The sequence below is a fragment of the Rhinolophus hipposideros genome (genome assembly GCF_964194185.1).
Source record: "Rhinolophus hipposideros genome assembly, chromosome: X".
NCBI lineage: Eukaryota > Metazoa > Chordata > Mammalia > Chiroptera > Rhinolophidae > Rhinolophus > Rhinolophus hipposideros.
The window spans coordinates 95,186,098-95,207,888 of record NC_138046.1 but is presented as its reverse complement, the minus strand read 5'-3'; the positions used below and the strand labels follow the sequence as shown (position 1 = coordinate 95,207,888).

Below are 21,791 nucleotides of genomic sequence, written 5' to 3'. Positions count from 1 at the left end.
ATCAGTTGAACTTCAGTCAACATATATTCATTGAGCACACATGGTCCAGGCCCTGTGCTTGGCACTTGGGAGCTAACAAACAGAAAAGGCTGTGACTGCCACGGGGGTTTACTTTTCCTAAGTGCCATGAAAAAACCAGCAACCGTGGAGCTTTCCCCAACACCCATTTGTGATGCTGGTCTGGGCCCTCCACCCCTTTTTGGTCATCAAGTCACTGTGCTTCAGCTTCTCAGTGACGAGCCTGGGCCCCCTCCTTGTCCTACTGCCTCTGGCTACCAGAAACTGTAGTAATAGTTGTCCTAATTGGAAATGGCTAGAAAAGATCCTTTCAGGCAATGTTTTTTTCTTGCCTTCTTTCAGAAAGGGATTTATATCGCCACTTGTACATCACAGCTGGCCCCTTGGATGTTGTGGCTGCTTGCTAGCGGGTCGTGAAAACATTCACGAGTCAGGTAGAAATATAGAAGGAAGATTTATTAAAGTAAAAGGAAGGTCAGCAGGGCAGAGTGTGCTGGAAACTACTGCGTTGAGTCTTTGTTTGGTCTCAACCAAACAAAGTTTTATATTTTCTAACCAGGATGTAAATTGCTTAGGCCTGCAGTGGAATTTTCTATTGAGTTGCACTTTGTCGTTGGGGTGGGGGAAGGTGCAGTTAAGCTGTTTATCACAACCTTTGCATACGTTATGTAGATTTAAGTTGGAGCCCGGAGTGGCTCCCATACAGATGCAAAACCTCTCCCGAGTCCCAGGGCCAGCGCTGGGCGGAAGTAAATAGAAACATTAAAATTGGTCTGCAGAGTAAATGTGTAGGAAGCAGAATAAAGAAAAGAAAGCTTTCAAAAAGTCCCAAGCTAAATTCCACTTGTTAATTCAAATTATACCAGAGATCCGAATCTCAAGATAGAAGATTTAGTGCCATCATTACAATCCTGTCTTACCATTGGGCATGTTCATGAATGAGACTTTCAGGAAAATGGGGGCGGGCGGGCAGGAATGTCCGCCAGTGGGCAGAGAACTCCGCATAACCCTTCACACAGGGCTGGCCCAACGTAGCCTTGACTTTGTCAAGCAGCTAAACTTTAGGACCAGAAAAGAATATCAACATTTTAAACAGCAACAAAACAAAACAAACTGATGCCATGCTAAGTCCGCCTGCCACTTGAGAAAGTTAAAAAATCCAGAGACAAGGTTGGTGGAAAGAAAAGCAGTTTTATTCAGAATGCCAGCATCGGGGAGGATGGCGGACTCCTGTCCAAAGATCATCTCCCCGTTCCTATGTAGGTACACAAGAAAAAGAACAAAGGAAAGGGGGAGTCGGTCAGGCAGGTTCCAGGGCTGACATGCTTCCTGGGGTCTAGTCTGTTTTAAGATAATGTTATCTCTGGACTCCAGACTCTCACATTCAGCCACTGTGGCCTGAGGCTTTACGTGTATTCCAGTGTCTGGGCGCCTGAGGATTAAGAAATTGCCCTTTCCAGGTTAGAATTTTGTTAATTAAATGGATTAACGAGGTATGGGTAGTCTTGAGAAAGGGAACAAAACAGAGTTCTTTAGTTAATCAGCGAAGGGAAAAACAAAGGAAAACAGCTGAATATCACTGCAAACTAGCTAGGTTTAATTACAGGTGGCTAGACAGCGAGCTATGCGGTGAGTCAAATCGCAAACTAGCTAAGTCTAACTGCGTTATTGATTTACCGAATTTCACCCTTACAAACCAAAATAAAACACACACACACACACACACACACACACACACAAAACCCCTGGGTGATAGCAAAGTTTGGCACAAGAGCACCTAATATTTTTTGGTCAGTATAGGTCACGTAGCACCAAGCTTATCTATATATATAAAATATTCCCAAAGAATCAAAGGAAACTTTAGGAAAAGACAACAAAAATTCCTTTTTGGTTGGTAGAGTAAAAACTCTGTAAGTTTTTCCTTTTGTACAGAAAAGGATGACTAAGATGGAAGCCATGCTGACTTTCACGGAACATGCCTGATTTTTGTCAAAGGGCAACCTAAAAGAAAATATTTAATGTTATTTGAGGAAAACAAGAGTAAAATACTGAAGACAGTTATTTTAACAAGTTTTTCTCATGGAAATTAACAAGTTGCTATTAATGCCACAGCTAAGAGCCAGGCATCATCAGCATCACTTTGGGGCTGACATGCTTTTGGATTATGTTATACAGTTGATTCACTTAAGACTAGACCAATGACTTCAGGTATATTTGGTTAAACAAAGCTGACAGGGAGTTGATGTTGAATTACTTCAACATCATGTGGGAACCATCGATCAGAAAGCACAAAGCCTAGCTAGTGTCTTTTCTCTCAAATAATAAGGACATAGGAAAACTTCAGATGAGACTAGGTTGTGTGTGCAGTGTGACCTTACATAAGAGAACAGACATCAAAGAAATGAGGCTATTCTGTCCTTATTTAACATCAAACACTGAAATGCACCTCAGGCCTTCCCTTCAGGTGTCTGTGCGTCTGGTTCATTTGACTCCAGTTTTTGACGCTGCAGATGGAGGCTGTCTAGCTTCTGCATGTCTTCTGTAAGACCAGTTCTAAGATCCTTGTTTTTTCTTAGAAATTCTTTTACCACTGTCAGTCGATTTGAGATCTGCAAGAAGAAACCATACGATGTACAGTTCAGATCATTCTATAGCAGACTTGTAATTCAGATGAAAACTGACTAGTTCCAAGACTGGCTCCTGCTCACGTGTCCACCAAGAGACAGAAACCCTGGCTACAGGCACCCGTCCACAAACACGTTAAGGGGTGAAAAACAAAACCAAACCAACCCTTTAAAACAAAGCATCCTTTACTCAAAACAAGACCCAGGATAGCCGGTTCTGAGCTGCACAAGGTGGTGTTTGCTTGCCTCCTCAAATTCTTTTGCTTTAAAACTTCCTGCATTTGTATGAAAGAGACACACACACACACACACACACACACACACACACACACAATCATTGACTTTCAATGGCATTATATGTCAATAATCCCATCATAAGTTGAAAATATCCTAAGACTAAATCTGAAAATGGAACTACCCTATGATCCAGTAATTCCACTCCTAGGCATCTACCCGGAGAAATCCAAAACTCCAATTCAAAAATCTGTATGCACTCCTATGTTTATTGCAGCACTTTACACAATAGCCAAGATATGGAAACAACCGAAATGCCCATCGGTAGATGACTGAATTAAGAAGCTGTGGTACATTTATACAATGGAGTATTACGCAGCCATAAAGAAGAAAGAAATCTTATGATTTGCAGCAACATGGATGGATCTAGAGAACATTATGTTAAGTGAAATAAGTCAGAAAGAGAAAGACAAGTACCATATGATCTCACTTATATATGGAATCTAAAGAAAAGACTATGTGAATGAACTAATCAGAAACAGTTTTGGGGACACAAAGAAAAAACCGAGAGTTGTTAGATGGGTGTGGGGGGGGTGTTGGGGATAAGGGGAAAGGTGAAGGGATTTGGAAGCAGCTGGCAACCACAAGATGGCCTCAGGGTTTTTTTGAAAATTAATTTGGGGAAGGTATTCAATAATGTTGTAAAGATTATGTTGGGTATCCGATGGACATGCGTCCTATTTGGGAGACCACCTCAGGGATACTGTGGATACCTGATCATGGCATTGTACACCAGAAGCTAAACATTAATGAATGCCAACTATAATTTTATATATATAATGTGATGGTTCAGTGTGAGGTCGGAGGGATAGTGGATGGGGGGAGGGGGGTTCACAGTGTGAGGGATATAAATGATGAACGTCTAAGTATTACCTTGTCTTGTACACCTGAAACTAATAAATAAATAAATAAATAAATAAATAAATAAATAAATAAAAGAAAATATCCTAAGACTAAAATGCATTTAATACACCTAACCTACAGAACATGATAGCTTAGCCTAGGCTACCTCAAACATGCTCAGAACACCTACATTAGCCTACAGTTGGGCAAAATCATCTCGCTTCCACTGCCCAGCATCACCAGAGAGTATAGTACTGCGTATCGCTGGCCGGGAAAAGATCAAAATTAAAAGTACAGTTTTTACTGAATGCATTATCTGTTTCACACCATCGTAAAGTCGAAAAATCGTAAGTTGGGGACCATCAGTATATGTATACACATATACACATACAAACACATATACATACATACATATATATGTATATATCAAAATGAAATGAAACCCTTTCATTTTGAATTTTGTACCTGTACATGTATTAAATATATATGTACATGTACATTCATATGGATATGGATACGTATATTGTGTATGGTTATCCATATGGATGAACATGTATCTGTGTATATACAGAGGGTGCCAAAAAAATGTAAACACATTTTAAGAAAGGAAAACTGTATTACAATTGTAATACTCAATATATACCGACAACAAAAGATGAATGCAAGTCACATCTGACTTCTGCAAATTATAAGAAGTGCTCAAAGTGGTTACCATCAGTGTCCAGACACTTCTGATTACAGCGAACTAGTGCTTGAGCAACGTGGACCAAAGTGTCCACTTGTATACATGTTTTTGGCACCCCCGGTATATTTAATAGTAATATATGTACAGGTAAAAACTTCAAAATGAGCACAAGGGTACAAGGTAAAAAGTGGATGTTCTTCCAAACCCTATCCTCAGTCACCTATTTCCTCCCCTCACAGGAGACCACAATGAAATTTCTTGTGTTTCTTCCAGAGATATCCTATGCATTTCTATGTGAGCATAGGTATATACTATATACACATTCTAAAAAATACAAATGGCAGCATACTAGACACTGATCTTCAACTGAACTTTTCTATATCAGATTATAAAGAGTGGCCTCCTTATATTTTTTAATGGCTGAATAATATTTCAGTTATGGATGTTTCACATTTTAACACATTATTTCAAACCTTCTGTTGAGACCAATAATGCTACAGTAACTAACCTGGTACATGTGTTATTTTGTATAAGTGACAAGTCTATTTGTAGGATCTGTTTCTAGAAGTGAAATGCAGTTTTAATTCTGATAGTTTTCTGTTTTAATTTATTAACAGATTTTGCCAAAACTGCCATCTATAGAGGTTGTACCAATTTAAAGTCCCACTAGTAACGTACTTCCTGACATTGAAACTAGTGAAAGTACTCTCAGAATTGTACCATGGAAATGTTTTCACCAGATTTATCCCAGGATACCCTCACTGGTCACTGTGCTTATTAAAGATGAGAGTTACTCATTTTTGGGTGTGGTGAATTTTTTCAAATGGAAGACCCCCAACTCCAAACTAAGTCAAGATGATCTACATCTAATGAAGAAAAGTGATGGAGTACCCTACCCCTAGCTGAGAGGTGGTTCTTAAACGTTAAGACTGATTCTGAGGCAGTAGGTCTAGGGTGAAACTAAGCAAGCACTCAGGTGATTGTGATGTCAGCGAATGAAACAGCCAGATGCTGGATGATGGCTGCCAGGGATGGAAGGGAGGAGGGAAGACTGGCTGCGGCTTGTGGCCATGATGAATAGGGAGCAGGGGGGCCAGGCAGGTCTTCAGATAGGTTAGTAAGTAGATGGGGACGTGCCCTTCAGCGGGAGCTATTTATTACACGGCTGGAAACAAGGCTACAGCGCCCTGAAAGACACCTGGGCTTTAAATAATAAATCTGGAAACCATAAACACGTGAAATGAAGGTTACACCAATGACATTATTCATAGCGTACATTAGTAACCGTGGATACTGTACCGTTAGTGCTTATTGTCTGTGCCTGGTGCTGCAGACGCACCCCAGGGTCCTTCCTGCACTTCCCATCAGATGCCCGTGAACTGATGTACCACACATACGACCCAAGATGAAGTGGGGTCTCTCTTTCCCTGTTTGGAGACCTTCTCATTTGATGACTTGGGAGCTGTGATCCTTTGTGCTATCACCTCCTGACCCTGACTGCCCTTGAAATTTGCTTAAGAGGGGCAATTATTTTAGCTTGGTGGTGGGGCGAAGGAGAGAGGACAAAAAGTCAAAAGAAGTTTTTTTTCAATGATTAAGAATGGGGAAGGCTTATGCATGTTTACATGTAAAGGGGGAAGAGAAAATAGAGCTGGAAAAAGTGAAAAAACTGTGGAACTTAGACAGGTTTAGATAGTGAAGAACTGCTTTGTCACTTAACTAGCTGTGTGACTTTGGGCAAGACACTTGACCTCTCTGAGCTTATTTCCATGTGTGCAAATAAAGGATGATGATACCAACCCCACCTAGGATTCTTGTGAGGATTGGAAATAATCTACTAAAAGCATTGAGCATTGTGTCTGGTACATTCCTTCCTACATTTATTTCACAAATGTTTAGCGAGAGTCAGTCTACCATGTGCCAGGCATGGTTACAGGGAAAAGATGCTTAGTACCTCACTCTTCCAGCCACTTACGCCAAAACTTTTAGGCTTGTTTTTGACACCCCTTTCTCTCACATGCCACGTCTTCCCATCTGCTCACCACCTTTACACTGGTCTGGACCATCATTTCTCTTACCTGGTAACCGCAGCAGCCTCCTAACATGTCTCCCTGCTTTTAACTGCTCCCCCACCCTTCCCTGGCTTCCTCAACATAGCAGCTGATGTGCTCCATTTGTCATTCTGCTGCTGGGAACTCTGCCCCAGCTCCCATCTCAGGAGCAAGAGCCTAGGTCCTTCCAGTGGCTCACAAGGCCCAACATGACCTGCCTCTTTCACCTTCCCTCTCTCACCTCCTCACCCACTATTCCTTCCCTCACCCCATTCTAGCCACCCTGGCTCTCCTTTTTGCTGTTCCCTCTGCCTGAATGCTCTTGCTGCAGGTATACACATGGCTAATCCTTACCTCCTCCCAGCTGTGGCTAAGTTTCCCCTTCTACATGAGGCCACACTGAGCACCCTATTGAAACCTGATACCCGTCCCCACTCTGCCATTCCTGATCCCCCATACTCAGCTCCACACAATACTTCTTCTAAAGCACCACATCATTTACTTATTACGTTGACTGTTTACTGTCTGTCTCCCCCGACAGGGATCTTTGTTTTGCTCACTGAGGCACACCAAGTTTCTAGAACTGTGCCTGGAACATAGCAGACACTTGCTCAGTAAATATTTCTGGAATATAACAAATAAAGTGTCATTCTGATCCTTTCCCTGATTGCCTCGAGTATATTCTGTCACTGTCCCTTCTCTCCAAGCTTCCCCATAGATCTCTGTGAAGGTGGTTCCCTCACCAGGTTTACAAAATCAGTAATGATTTCCAAGAATGTGCAAATTCTTTACAGGTTTTTTTTTTTTTGGCCACTTACTGCACTCAACATTCTGTAGCTGAATTTTTTTTGAAAACTTTTATTTATTTATTTTATTATTATTATTTTTTTAAGGAGGGCGCAGCTTACAGTGGCCCATGCGGGGATCGAACCGGCAACCTTGCTATCATTAGCACTATGCTCTAACCAACTGAACTAACTGGCCACGCTCTTTAGCTGAATTTTTAAATTCCCAGGTCCTAACAGACCATGGAGGGCCGGCAGGAACACGTGAAGTGCTCCTGGGTCGTAGCTAAATTCCGTATCAGCTGGGCTCTTGAGAGACACACTCGGCAGGTGTCCTGAGGGGCCTGAACAGCTGCTGCTCCCACGTGGCTCTGAAGCAGAACGCATTTTATAATCACAGTTATACATGCATAGTGTATTTTCACGGGAGCCCCTTTTTATGTTAGATATCATTAAGGTATTTACAATAATGAATAAGACTATTAAATCTTCTGTTTTCTAAATTTAACAGAAAAGAATGGAGATGATGAGCTCTCTCTGCTATGTGCTCCTTGGTACTCCCATGCTCTGTGATGTGTTTTCGGGACCCGTCACACTAAATGACCACCATTAACCATTTTTTTCTCAACTTGGCTTCCCAGCCATACTCCTACTGTTTTTCTTTAACTTTTATTTATTTATGTGTGCTTTTCCAGGACCCATCAGCTCCAAGTCAAGTAGTTGTTTCAATCTAGTTGTGGAGGGCGCAGCTCACAGTGGCCCATAAGGGGATCGAACCGGCAACCTTGTTGTTAAGGGCACCGTGCTCTAACCAACTGAGCCATCTGGCCGACCGATACTCCCTATGTTTTAACGAACACCAGAAACAGGTCTTGTTAAACATTCACAAAAAAAGTCCTGTGGTTATAATCACTGTATTTCTTGATTCCTAGATGCACGTTTTTTCATATTTTAACATCTCAAATGAGAATGCATCTTACCATTGATAGTCTTACAATAAATTGGCAGCACTTTTTTTCTTTCTATGAAGTAACTGAATGGTGTGTCTTATAATTGATGGCATTTTAGAGTCACTAAAATTTGGTTTATCAAATCCTCTGACTTTGGGGACTAAACCTAAAGAGTATGGATAACCATGTCTAGCACTCAACTTTCAAACAAGGTCAAGTTCCACACATCATGGAAAGCCAGCCTCCAACTTCTTAGAGATAATACACCAATCAATCCAAACTTACATTTTGATCAACTGAAATAGCAAGATAAATGCCATAGTCTACTGAACAGAAAACATGCAAAACAAGAACTAATCAACTCTATCTAGAGATTTGGGGACCCACAGGACAAGCCAATTAACCCCAATTTCCTGTCTGTAAAACAGAGTTGAGGCTTTGAAATTTCCAGTTGCCAGCTCCTTGGTGCTACAAGACGCAGTGCGGCATGTGGAAAGGCACAGGGCGAGCATGGGGAGACCCCTGGCCAGCTCTCACACCCCAGCTGTATGGCCTGGCATCTGACAGTGCCTGCTCCTTGAGGTTCTTGTGTGTAAAGCAGGGGATATAAGATGATTACCGGGTTCCTTTCCAGCTCACAGCTCACACAGACTCCTGGCTTGAGTGTGTTGCTGCTGATGCGTTTTGCTCTGTTACATAAACAGGAAAGAACTGCAGCTCCCTCAAGAGAGAAGGGGGAACTACTGATGACTCAGGGACCATGAGCCCGATGCTCTAGTTATCTTCTGTTGTTCGACTCTGCTTCTAAAAGCAACAGCAGATCGCTTCTCGGCCTTTTGGCTAAGATCAAGTGTAAAAGCAGCAGTAGAAAGAGAATTGGGGCTGGCTCTCATAGCACTTTAAAATAAAGCAAGATGAAACACATGGATTTAGGAAACAGCCTTATTCATCATTTTAAATACCTATGGTATGCCAGGGTATGCACACCCCAAAACCGGAGGTACCCAGTCCCTGTGCTAAAGGGGCTCACCAAACTGAATGAAGCGTCTCGGTCAAGGTCAGAACAGTTAACACAGGCATATGGACCAGTAAGGAGCATGGCTTAATGAATGAAGTACACACTTTATATTACATAAACATCCTCTCTGTGTTTAACGAGGTAACCAGCAAAACTACTTTCCTCGGACAAGGTGGAATAGAGAGGTAAAATGATTTGTCTAAGATCTCCTGGTGATCTAGAACTCTAATCCAGCAGATGCTGGAATATTTCGGAAACTTACTAGAGTACAATTTACTGTTTCTTATTTTTTTAATGCCTTGCATGTAACAAAGCTTTTCTCCTGTACTTCCGATCAGGATTTAAAACCATCATTAGCAATGTCCGAAGCTAGACACCTTGTTGATCCTTTACCACCCCCTTCTCCACCTCCTTCCAGTCCCATGCCATGCTCCAAGTAATCTAATCGGTCATTAAGAGCCATCAGTTCTGCCCAAGCAATGCCTCCTGAATCTGGCTCCTTCATACTTCTAGTTTCTGTCCTCTTTCTCTCACCCTCACGACTGCAAGAGCCTCCTGGTTGATCTCCAACTGCCACAAGAATTAACTTTCTAAAAGCTGTATCTGCTCTATTTCATTTATTCTTTCTTGCTTAAAAACATCTATTGGCTCTCTACCGCTTTCTGGGAATAAGGTGCAAACCCCTTGGTGCAGCACAGAAAACCTTTCAAAATATGGCTTCAATCTACCTGACCACCTCACATCTGACCATATCTCCTCGGCCCGCCTTGCCACTGCCCAGGCCCAAGCTATTCTTTCATGCCTTGGCAGGTGCTGTTCCTTCTGCCAAGAACACACTTCTCTTGCCAATTTGCCAAACTGATTTGATTCAGTTAGTCCCAGCTCAACAGCACCTTCTCAGCAAAGCCTGTTTTTGTAACCACCTCCCCACCGCCCCCGACTTGCAGAGAATCTCCAGAACATTTGTTTAGAATTCTGTGATAGCCCTTACCGTGTTGTTCTACTCTGCAGCACATATTAGGCACTCAAATGTTTGCTGATTAAGTGAAAATATTTGTCTAAAGGTAATACTAATTTGTGCTGAAAGAATATTCATTTCTGGAAATTATTTGACTTATAAATCAGAACCATAACTGGCAGTATGTTAAAATGAGCTACTCTTCCTCCCTGGCACCTTTCTTTGTTTTGTTCTCTCACTCAGGACATAATACATTTTTTTTTACCTCTTCAGGCAACACCTCTTGTTCTTTTGCTTGAAGATACATCTCTTGAAGTTTTTCCTTTAGTAATTCCATTTCTATTTCATTTGCTTGGCTCACACTCAGGTGAACGCCTGCTTCATGTTCACACCCATCTCGCTGATCCTCCTCGGGGATGTGAACAGCCCAGTCAGATGTCAACAGCTGTTGGATTTCCAAACAAATATACGAACTGATTGAATGGAAGAGACATTCCACTGGATTAATCAAAGAATTTATAATTAAACAGCATTGACTGGATCCACTTTAATAGCATTCTGTGACCACAGAAAAGCTTCTCAGCTCAGCACAATTCTAGATTTCCCATCAAAACGTTTTCCCCCGTTTACATTCTAAAATTTCCTTTAAACCTAATAAACCTCAAATTCTATATGAAGTATGGCGGTAGCTTTTTTTTCCTTAGTTTTTTATGCCAGAACTGTTCAATTTAATTTTTACCTGTTCTATTGTGGAGTATACCGCCACAATCTCTGGGATACTCCTGAATTCATTCAGAAAATTTTGGATCTTCCTCTGGAAATCTCGAAGCCACACAGAAGATACTTTCATCTCTGAAGAGTGCATGATCTCATTACGGCACTTAATCACCTACAGAAAGACCAGAGAAAAGATAAAAGGGGGGCAGCTGGATGACTCAGCTGGTTAGAGCGTGAGCTCTGAACAACAGGGTTGCTGGTTCGATTCCCACATGGGCCAGTGAGCTGCGCCCTCCACAACTAGATTGAACAACTACTTGACTTGGAGCTGATGGGCCCTGGAAAAACACACTGTTCCCCAATATTCTCCAATAAAAAATTAAAAAAAAAAGATAAAAGTCTTCAAAGTCAAACAGTGGGATAAACTGAGATTTTGCAATTCCAAAGAAAAGTCGCAGAAAGGCTCTGTTAATTACAAAAACCACGCGTGTGGCATGGCAGTGCTATCAAGGCTCTGGAGGATGTTCAACCTCCTGCCACATGAATAATAAATTCATCGGGTTAAGAAATACAAGCAAGCCGACAACTACCCTTAACCATTGAAATCTTATAACTGGTTGAATATCCCTTACAATTTCCCCAATCCCTTAACTAAAAATCAACCTGCCAAAGAGCAAGAGTTGAAGCGGACAATGCAAAAATCTTAAATATTGTTCGAGCTTCAGGAAGCTGGGCCAAGGGAGTTGATGTGGAAACCATGATGAAAAGAAAATCAACTTTTGCCTATATTTAAGACAAATGGTGCTGCTTAATCATACATTAATTAATTCATGTAATGTCTTCCACATCTTCATTAAGAGATATCAAAGGGGTCAACTCTGTACTGTAATAGTTTTTGTTTCTGCTGATATCACGGAGAATTCTTACTACCTTCAACTGCTGGCATGCTAGTAAAACACACATGCATTTTCTCTACATATTATAAATAATGCATTCAGATACATTCTCTTCAATGATGCTCAGAGTAATAAATGTGCCAGAGCTGTTCTCTGGTGAAAGATAAAGTCTAAATCTCCCAGAGGAAATCTGACAAGCATAGCAATCTATTCTGACCTTGTTTATCTACTACCTTGTTTCTCCGAAAATAAGACTGGGTCTTATATTAATGTTTGCTCCAAAAGACGCATTAGGGCTTATGTTCAGGGGATGTCATCCTGAAAAATCATGCTAGGGCTTATTTTCCGTTAGGTCTTATTTTGGGGGAAACATGGTAGTGTTTATATTTTCTTCGGTTCTATGTAACTTGGTCTTGCAACTGTTTAGCCAATGAGATTTAGAGGAGCAGGACTCAAATGCTGGCATACAATGGACAGAATAATGCATTTTTATTACAGATAATATATTTTTTATATATTATATATTTATATATGTTACTATATATATTTTTAATACAAAAAATTACTTTGCTTCTGTTTATGGCAAAGAGAAATTTGAGGTTCACCTAGTTTAGTGGTGAATGGTCCAATAGCAAGTTGTCAGGAAGCGCCAATTAGGGAGACCGGAAGGGTCAGTCTGTTGACTGCATTCGCACAGGGGTCTTGGACATCACAGAAAGTTCATGGTATGTGAACCCCCGTAGCTTCTGAGCGACACCAACTTTGAAGCAAAGTCTAACTTTCTTTGCACACCACTGTTTTGGTAAGAGACCATGAGCTACATCTGCACGCTACTTTAGCATGACAGAGTGGTCTTCACAGGACCGATGTGAATGACTCACTGTATGGCTTGAATTCTGACAGCTCTTACCTCTGTGACTTTCTTTCGATCAACCACAAAGTGATCGCAGGAGTTGATGAGGCTTAAAAGAGCAACAGCATCACATTCCTCGGGTCCTGTTTTGTCTGCCAGTCCTCGGGGCATGAAGGCCTGGAGGAGGGGAGGCACGAGGAGCACCTGAGGAGCTGCTAGGGTGAATGTTACTTGCCTATTTCCCCAAAGATGACTGCAATTCTCTTACTGAGGTTTCGAGTTAGGAGACTCACGAATCCAAAATGCAAGTCAGGGAACGGTGTGACAGCTAAGCCTCGGCCAAGGGCAATAACTAAAGGGTTGCTCTATCTGTCCCTTTGCTCTCAGAGACACTTAGACACTTGACATAACTGGTTCTCTGTCCTTCCTTAATGGCATATAAGCAGGAAGCATGGGTATAAAGCACCTTTTATCTTTTCCTTGCTGAAGTGTCACTGGCTGAGTTGTTAAAGATTTAAACTTTTAAAATAATAGTTAATCCAAAGTGGACACTAAAATGGCTTGAGAAAGTTCAGTGCGGTAGTATAAAGAATCAGGCTTTAGAGTGTGACAGGGCTGGGTTCAAAGCTCAGCTCTGCCACTTGCCAGCTGTGTCACCTTGGGCAAGTTACTTATCCTCAGATCCCTCATCAGTAAATGGGGGTAACTGTCCTCATCTACCTCGAAGGATGTTGCGAAAATAAGTTAATGCGAAGCACTTGCTTAGTGCCTGGTACATGCTAACAGGCCATAAATGGTGGCAGTTATCGTGGCGATGGTGCAAGGTGAGTAGAATCTCCACAGGAGTTACAAATGGAATCCCAGGCTTTGAGGCACTAGATATACCAGAAGGGCCTCGTTCTAGCATGATCTTGCTTTTTTGTAGGATTTTCTGGCACGGACTCCAAAAATGGTGTTATAGCAAGGCTTGGGCATATTTCTTTCCTGAAATATTTCCAAGTTAACACCTGAAGATAACAACTTTATCAAGCTAAGTTCAAGAGTACATTCCTGTCAAGGGACTAGAAAAAATGAAATGAAAAATTACTCGCAATGAGAACTCGAAATAAAGAGACCTGTTCCCTTGAAAACAAACATATTTCAGTAGGCAAGCAACCACGATACCTCTCCTACAGTGCTGCTTGCCACACAATGCCATTACCCAGCATAGTGAGTGAATGAATGCTGATTGTAATACCTGAGTACAAAGAGGGCGGGCATAACATTTATCTATATTTTGTAGAAATACCATTTCATTGGTATTTCTTTTTCGGAACGGCTTTCCAAAAAAGGCTTGTGGTGCCCAAACACCGCAGGGAGTCAGGGCCATCTCCTGACGGTGGTGGAACCCTACACGTGGGCCTCACGTAACTGAGAATTTCACATACACTGAATGCCCCCTCTCAAAAGGTCCAGTAGCCTGTATCAGCAGGTCTTAACAGCTACTGACTGACATGCCAGCCTTCTGAAAGACGCCTACTACGGATGCTATAAATGTTAACAAAGAAGTTAACTAACGTACCACAGGCAAGGTAATTCAATGAAAAGGAAGAAAAGAAATTTCCCTTACTTCAGCTGTTGCTGAGGAAAATCCAAAGTTAGAGGGGCCTTAATTGCCGCAACACCAGGCAGTTTTGTATTACAAGGTAAGGTGTGCCCTGTCTGGCATTTTCTTACCAATATAAACGTCTCTCTTCCACGTTAAAGTTTTATTCTAGTAATTATTCCCTTTAAGGGAGGCTCCGCTGCCTCCTCGCCACTGAAAGCTGTTTCTTAAAATTGTGCGGAATATCACCATATTCCATGTGATAACCGCACAGTGGGAAACACACGTCATTGCCTCTCACTACCCTCTGCTGTCTGCATTTAGTAGGAGGTGAGGTTGGAGAAATAAACAGGGCGCCAGATCATGCTGGGCCTTACTATCTCTGGAAAAAAGTTTGGAGTTTCTTTTAAGGACATTAGGAAGGCACCCAAGGGTTTTAGGCAAGGGAAGGAAAGGATCTAATTCCCACTTGAAGACGGCACATCTTGCTGTGTGGACAACCACCCAGAGCAGCAGAAGCAGGCAAGGTGGGAGGCTGCAGACAGGAGAGGACAGGAGTTGTAACACAGAGATGGAGAGGGGGAGGATTCCGGAGCTATTTTGCAGGTACAAAGAAGGTAGTGAGAGTTTGGAAAGAGATGAAGCATGATTGTAGGCAGTTGGTGGTGGGGCACGGGAGCAGGTTTGGCGGGGGGCGGGGGGGGGGGCGCAGAGATGAAGAGTCCTGCTTGAGAAGTCAATACAAAGTGCCCAGGAGGTAATAAAGTGGAAGGGTCATGTAAGCAATGGGAGATGCGCATCTGGTGCTCCGAGGAGAGGGCAGAGGTACAAATATGGGAGCCATGTGGTAGTATTTAACTCCGGGGACCTGGGCAATATCACCAAAGAGGCGGACAGAAGAGTCCTGAGAAAGGCCAACACTAGAAAGAGGCTGAGGAGAAGAGAAGCCAGGGAGGTAGGAGGAAACCCAGGAGAGAATGATGTCACAAAGCCAGCAGTGTTTCAAGAGTGGCCAATAGTGCCAAATGCCTGAGAGGCAAGAAGAATGAGGCTAGAAAACTACAGGTCACATGTCCCCGACAAGACAGCTGCAGTGGAGTGGCAAGGGTGGAAGCCAAAGTCGAGAGGGTTGAAGAGTCACTGGGAACCGAGGATAAGAGAATAGGCATAAAACCCTCCTTTTGAGAAGTTCTACTGGGTATGCACATAGGAGGCAGAACGAGAAATGAGGAGATAGCTGGAGGGAATAGATCAAGGGAAGTTTTTCTCTCTTTTTAAATATTATTTTCCAAGTATTCATTCAAGTGGGTTTTTTAAAACAGCTTTATTGAGATATAATTAACATGCTATACAATTTGCCCATTTAAAGTGTACAGTTCTTTGTGACAATACGGATGGACCTTGAGGGCATTATGCTAAGTGAAATAAGTCACAGAAAGACAAATACCATATGATCTCACTTATACGTGGAATCTAAAACACAAAACACTGAGCTCATAGATACACAGAACAGAGTGATGGTTGCCAGAGGCTGGGTGGGGAAATGGGTGAAGGGAGGCAAAAGGTACAGACTTCCAGTTATAAAATAATTAAGTCCTGAGGATGTAATGTACAGCATGGTGACTATAGTTCATAATACTGTATTGCATATTTGAAACTTGCTCAGAGAGTAAATCTTAAAAGTTCTCATCACAAGAAAAAAAATGGTAACTAGACTTGTGGTGAAAATTTTGCAATATACACAAATATTGAATCATTATGTTGTACTCCTGAACTAATGTTAATGTTAATTACACAATAAAATTTTTTTAACTGTACAGTTGTGGTTTTTAGTATATTCAGTTGTGCAACCATCACCAGTCAATTTTAGAACATTTTCATTACTCCAAAAAGAAGCCCTCTCCCCATTAGTTATCACCCCCCTCTCTGCCCTTGGCAACCACTAATCTACTTTTTATCTCTATGTATTTGCCTATTCTGGACATTTTATATAAAACGGAATCATGCAATATATGACTGGCTTCTTTCACTTAGCCAAATATTCAAGGTTCATCCATACTGTAGCATGTATCAGTACTTCATTCCTTTTTACGGCCAAATAATATTCCATTGTATGAATGTGCTACATTTTGCTTATCCGTTCATTGGTTGATGGACATTTGTGTTGTTTCCACCTTTTGGCTACTGTGAATAGCGCACAGGTTTTCGTGTGGATGTTTATTTTCATTTCATTGGGTATATACCTAGGAATAGAATTGCTAGGTCATATAATAACTATAATCTTTTCTTTTTTAAAAAATTAAATAAACCAAGGGAATATTAAAGCTATTTGTATGTTGATGGGAATAAGCTGGGAGAGGAAAAGTGCCAACACACAAGTGGAGGGACAGGGTGATAAGGGGGGAGATGCCCTTCTTCCTTTGTAGCAGAAGGAAGAAGACAGTGCACATGGAGTTAGGTTGGTAGGTCTGATAAAGATGAGGAAGCATGTATCTGGGGGCATTCATCAACTCCAGGAAGCATGAGCAAGGTTAGCAGCTGGGATTGAGGGTGGAGGTGATACAGGTTAGCTAGCATGTCCCTCGGTAGACAGGGAGGTCCCTGGTGGAATAAACAAAGACAGCCATATCCTAAATCTCCAGGTTTTAAAATCACTCCTCGCTCCAGGACATAATGTAACAAGGCCTTGAGGTTAATCATAAAATTCCTTTTGGCCTGACAAACGGAGCAGATCTGATAGATAAGAATGGGTTACTTTGCTAATTCCTTTAGGATGGGCAAGCAGAACAAACCTGGTAGACGAATTTCATTAGAAAGTGCCAGTTCCCGTCTTCAAACAGCTCCCTTCTTGAAACAGCTCCCCTTCCCCAAGCAGGCAAGGGAAGGTATAAAAGTAAGAGCTTTTGCCTCAGTCATGGGGCACTCCCCATTTGGGACCCCCTCCCGCTAGGGAGCTCTGACCCTTTGCTTTCAATAAACTATCCTCTTTTTAACTCTTTGCCTCTCCTGGGTCCGTTTCCATGCTTCGGTCTCACGAGACATGATCCCGGCACTCACTTCGAAGTCCCGTACATCATTAGGGGACTCACAGGAAAAATATTCCTACATCAGAGGAACATGAGTGGGAGCTTAGTGAGGGAAAGGCAGCAACAGTCTTCTCCAGGAACAGGCGCCTATAGAGAGACGTGGTGCTGGGACTCATGATCCAGAACTGGAAGTGACAAGATTTCATTCTTTTTTCTTGCTGAGTAATAATACTCCATTGTGTGTGTGTGTGTGTGTGTGTGTGTGTGTGTGTGTGTGTGTTTTGGCACCCTCTGTGTATGTAAACACACGAGGTTTGACAATTAGGTTCGCAAATTTGTTGCAACGATGTTGCTGACCTTTTTTGATGAATTTGTGCCAACTGGACAAACAATTAACTAAGTTTACTATTTGGAAGTGCTGAAAAGGTTGCGTGAAAAAGTTACACAAAAACGTCCAGAACTTTTCACCAACAATTCATGGCTTTTGCATCACAACAATGAACCAGCTCACATGGCACTGTCTGTGAGGGAGTTTTTAGCCAATAAACAAATAACTGTATTGGAACACCCTCCCTACTCACCTGATCTGGACCCCAATGACTTCTTTCTTTACCCGAAGATAAAGGAAATACTGAAAGGAAGACATTTTGATGACATTCAGGACATCAAGGGTAATACGATGACAGCTCTGACGGCCATTCCAGAAAAAGAGTTCCAAAACTGCTTTGAAGGGTGGACTAGACGCTGGTTGGTGCAAAGCTTCCCAAGGGGAGTACTTCACAGGTGACTGTAGTGATATTCAGCAATGAGGTATGTAGCACTTTTTGTAGGATAAATTTGAGAACTTAATTGTCCGACCTCATGTATGCATACAGAGGGTGCCAAAAAATGTATACACATTTTAAGAAAGGAAAAAAGTGTAATACTCAATATATACCAATAACAAAAGATGAATACAAGTCATGATTGACTTCTATAATTACAAGAGGTGCTCAAAGTGGTTACCATCAGGATCCACACTTCTGGTTATAGTGAACTACTGCTTGAACGTCAACCAAAGTGTCCACTTGTATATATTTCTTTGGCATCCTCTGTATACACACACACACCTTCTTTATCCATTCATCTATTGATGGACACCTAGGTTGCTTCCATACCTTGGCTATTAGTAGTAATGTTGCAATGGACATAGGGGTGCATATATCTTTTAGAATTAGTATTTCTGCGTTCTTCTTGCCATTTGCGACAACATGGACCCAGAGGATTATTATGCTAAGTGAAATAAATCAGACAAAGAAAGACAAATACTGTATGGTTTCACTTACACGTGCAATCTAGAAAAAACAAAACAAATGGATAAACAAAAAAATAGAAACAGACCCATAGATATAGAGAACAAGCTGATGGTTGCCAAAGGGGAGGGTGGGCTCTGGAGAAGGGATAAATAAACAAATAAATATGTTGCTTGTTAAAAAAAAAACAAACACAAAAAACTAAAAGTGAAACCAGTCAGCTCCCTTGTGAGGAGATTCTTCCCCTGAGGAGAGGCAGATGATGTCGTCATCAGGGCTGGAACTGGGCTAGGCAAGTTCAGAGAAAGGAGAAAACAGGAGGATGGGGTTGGAGAAATATGAACACAAGGTTAGGCTAGAAGGTCTGCAGGTGACAGCAATGAAAAGTGGCATAAACAGGTGGCCTGGGCTTCAAGAGGATTCTGAGGGTAGGTATGAAAGCTGCAATGGATACCAAATAGGTGAGGGACAGTCATGGTAGAGTTTTTATTTTTCTTTTCTAGGTAAAAGTACAAGTTGGCAATTCTATGCGGCTCTGAAAAAAATGGGGATGAGGGTGCATATGTGGTGGGTTTACTGGTCCACGAGAGCCAAAAAACTGGGGGCCACGGATATAGCCCCACTCCCTCATTTTTGAAGTTAGGGAACAGAGGCTACCAATGTCACACCACAGCAGCTGAGCTGTGCCTCGGATTTCTGCTTCCCAGGCACCAAGCTTGTGCCTGCTGCTTACTGTCAGAAGACTGACTGCAAAAGCTGCTTTGTGTGAGGAGGCCCCTTTGATTCCCCACCCCGGAACTGGCTTCCAGCAAACGCAAAAAAGGCAAAAAATTCCCCAATTGGCCCAGCTAGTAAATTACATTGCCAAAATCTGAAAACAGGCCTAATAGTATCCTCCCATCCCAGGCTCCCCAAAGTTTTATTCCTTAGATGGGCACTGAAAGTCCTTTATATTTTAGCCTAACTTCCCTTATCTTATTTTGCCATCCTCATGGTACCCGAGAGCCAATATGAGCTACTCAGGGAGCTTACCCTCAAAAACGCCTGTCACGTTTCTCTTTCTGCGCCTGTGCTCATAATACTCACTCGACATATTGTCCCAGCATCTCTTATTGAAGTCTTTCCTATAGCTTTGCAAGCAAAGCTACGTAGCAAACTCAAATGCCTTCCGGAAGCAGGCTTCCACTTCATTAAACTGGGTTGGGTCCGATATAACAGCCCTGAACCAGCTAGGCACTAGACCCTAGATCAAACATCCAATCCCTCTGGATCTGTTTATGAGGCCCCAGGCTCCAGGTGACTCCTACCTGGTGGGTCACCTCCTCCAACCCTATCGACCGCAGGTGCTTACCTTGGCCACCTCCCAAGCGTCCACGGGCCAGAGGCCCGGCCGGCAGTTTCCCCAGTGGATATCTCCATTTCTGTTGGTGTGATGTTTCAAAATCTCCCATTTCCACTCTGAGCACACCTGACACTGAGGCTGAAACTATAGGGGGCAGCGGTGAGGAGGGACCGGGAGGGAGGGGTTGGCGTCTGGGCATCTGAACCCCGGGCGTTACAGTCGGCCCCGCACCAGGGAGGGCGCGGATACTGCGCTCGGGACGGGGATGGGGACCGGGGGCGGTGATCAAGGTACCGGGCCAGGTGCTCACCTGGCGGGCGCGCGGGATACACCGCGAGCCGCTGAGGCAGGTGGCGCGGGGATCCAGGCCGGGGGAGGCGGCGAGCAGGCCACGGTGGAAGGCCTGCACTTCGCGGCCGACGAAGCCCTGCAGGCAGTCGCGCAGCAGCAGCAGGCAATGGCCCGCCTTAACCCAGTTCTTGTACTCGGCGCAGTTGAGGCGCGCAGCCAGCTCGGAAAGCACCATGTCCCGCGCCAGCCCCGGAGGCCACGGGGCGAGGCGCGGTGCGAACGGCAATGCGCAAGCGCGTAAATCTGGGCGGTCCCGGAAGCGGCGCGGTGCGGCCCCGCCCTGAGACTGCTCCCAAGTCCTGGGCACCCGCTGCAGAGCCTGCCGCAGGGGGGCCCTCGAACCCCGGCGGCGCATGTCGGCCCCACCCTAGTCTTAGGTAACGGCAGACGTGTAAATACTTTGTCCGGTGCTTGCCCAGAAAGCCTCTACCTTAAACGGTTAACGCCCTGTTCTGTTTCCCCAAACTGTGACCTCGCCAGCCCCGGATTCGTGTCAGTGCTTGTTTTTGTTTATTGTAAGGATGTAGGTGCTCAAGGCATACTTCTTCATTTACATGTTCCTCGCATTATACAATTCTAGTAAGTTAACTGGTTCCTAAGCCCACCGATTAGCTGTAATAAATCGGGGCCATTAGTGAAATGTGACAGCCTGTACTGCCCACCTATTATGTTTGCGGTGTGCCAAGGTGACACAAAGCTCAAAAACGTCCCCCATTGGGCCACCTAGCAGAGGCAAGCTGGAAGACACATCACCTGGACTCTTGAGGGTGGATTCTGCAGGGCTGCACCGCCCACAGCCCGATAAGGGCTTCTTCTACTGTGAACGTGAAGCACCGAATTTTAAGATTAATTAGTACTCTTGATTATACAGTAACACCTCGGTCTTCGAACGTCTCCGTTGATGAACATTTCGGTTTACGAACGGCGTAAATTTTATGGATCTATGGTATCATTAGATAGTAAAATTCATGCTAAATTTGCCATTTTAAAGGTTGATTTTAAAGGTCCGGAACAGATTAATCCAGTTTGCATTAATTTCTATGGGGAAACCGTGCCTTGGTTTTCGAATGTTTCAGAACTCGAACGGTCTTCCGGAACGGAATACGTTAGAAAACTGAGGTACCACTGTATAATTAGTGCTCCTCGTGTAAGATAGAGTCTGAGTTAAGTTCCAAATAATTGTGCCATGGGGGTCAGAAGGCAATGGATTGTCAACTTCAAACGACAAGAGGTCATCTCAGTTTTAGTTGCTGAGTGAGCTTCTTGAGCTTGGAAAACATGTTAAAACCGTGTAGTCAGAAGGCTCTGAGGGAAGAGATTGAAGCCTCCCCGTCTTCACGGTTCACAGCAAAATGGCACAGTGTTTAGAACTAGGTTTGGACTCAAACTGTCCTTAGCTTGTTTGATCTTAAGCAATCTTAAATTTGATCTCAACAAATCATTTCTCTGGGCCTCCGTTTGCTCATCTGTAAAAGGAGGATATTAATACCTACTCCATTTGGA

The 21,791-nt window shown here is 43.1% G+C and overlaps 1 protein-coding gene across 6 annotated transcripts; it reads right to left on the bottom strand.

Moving 5' to 3' along the window:
* Positions 1–1,195: 1,195 nt before the first annotated feature.
* On the bottom strand, positions 1,196–20,527 carry LOC308495328 (uncharacterized protein CXorf38). 6 transcript variants are annotated; one of them, XM_081043314.1, is made up of 7 exons: positions 20,248–20,527; positions 19,947–20,081; positions 12,750–12,869; positions 10,966–11,115; positions 10,492–10,671; positions 2,465–2,627; positions 1,196–2,019 (listed from the first exon to the last, which is right to left on the bottom strand). In XM_081043314.1, exons 1-6 carry the CDS (start codon positions 20,461–20,463, stop codon positions 2,466–2,468), a joined length of 963 nt encoding a protein of 320 aa, XP_080899440.1. In that variant the 5' UTR covers positions 20,464–20,527; the 3' UTR covers positions 1,196–2,019; position 2,465. The 6 variants fall into 6 exon arrangements, with proteins under 6 accessions (XP_080899440.1, XP_080899439.1, XP_080899443.1 ...); XM_081043313.1 differs by having other exon boundaries at positions 1,196–2,627; positions 20,248–20,513; XM_081043317.1 differs by lacking the exons at positions 19,947–20,081; positions 20,248–20,527 and adding an exon at positions 17,070–17,871.
* Between the last annotated feature and the right edge of the window lie 1,264 nt (positions 20,528–21,791).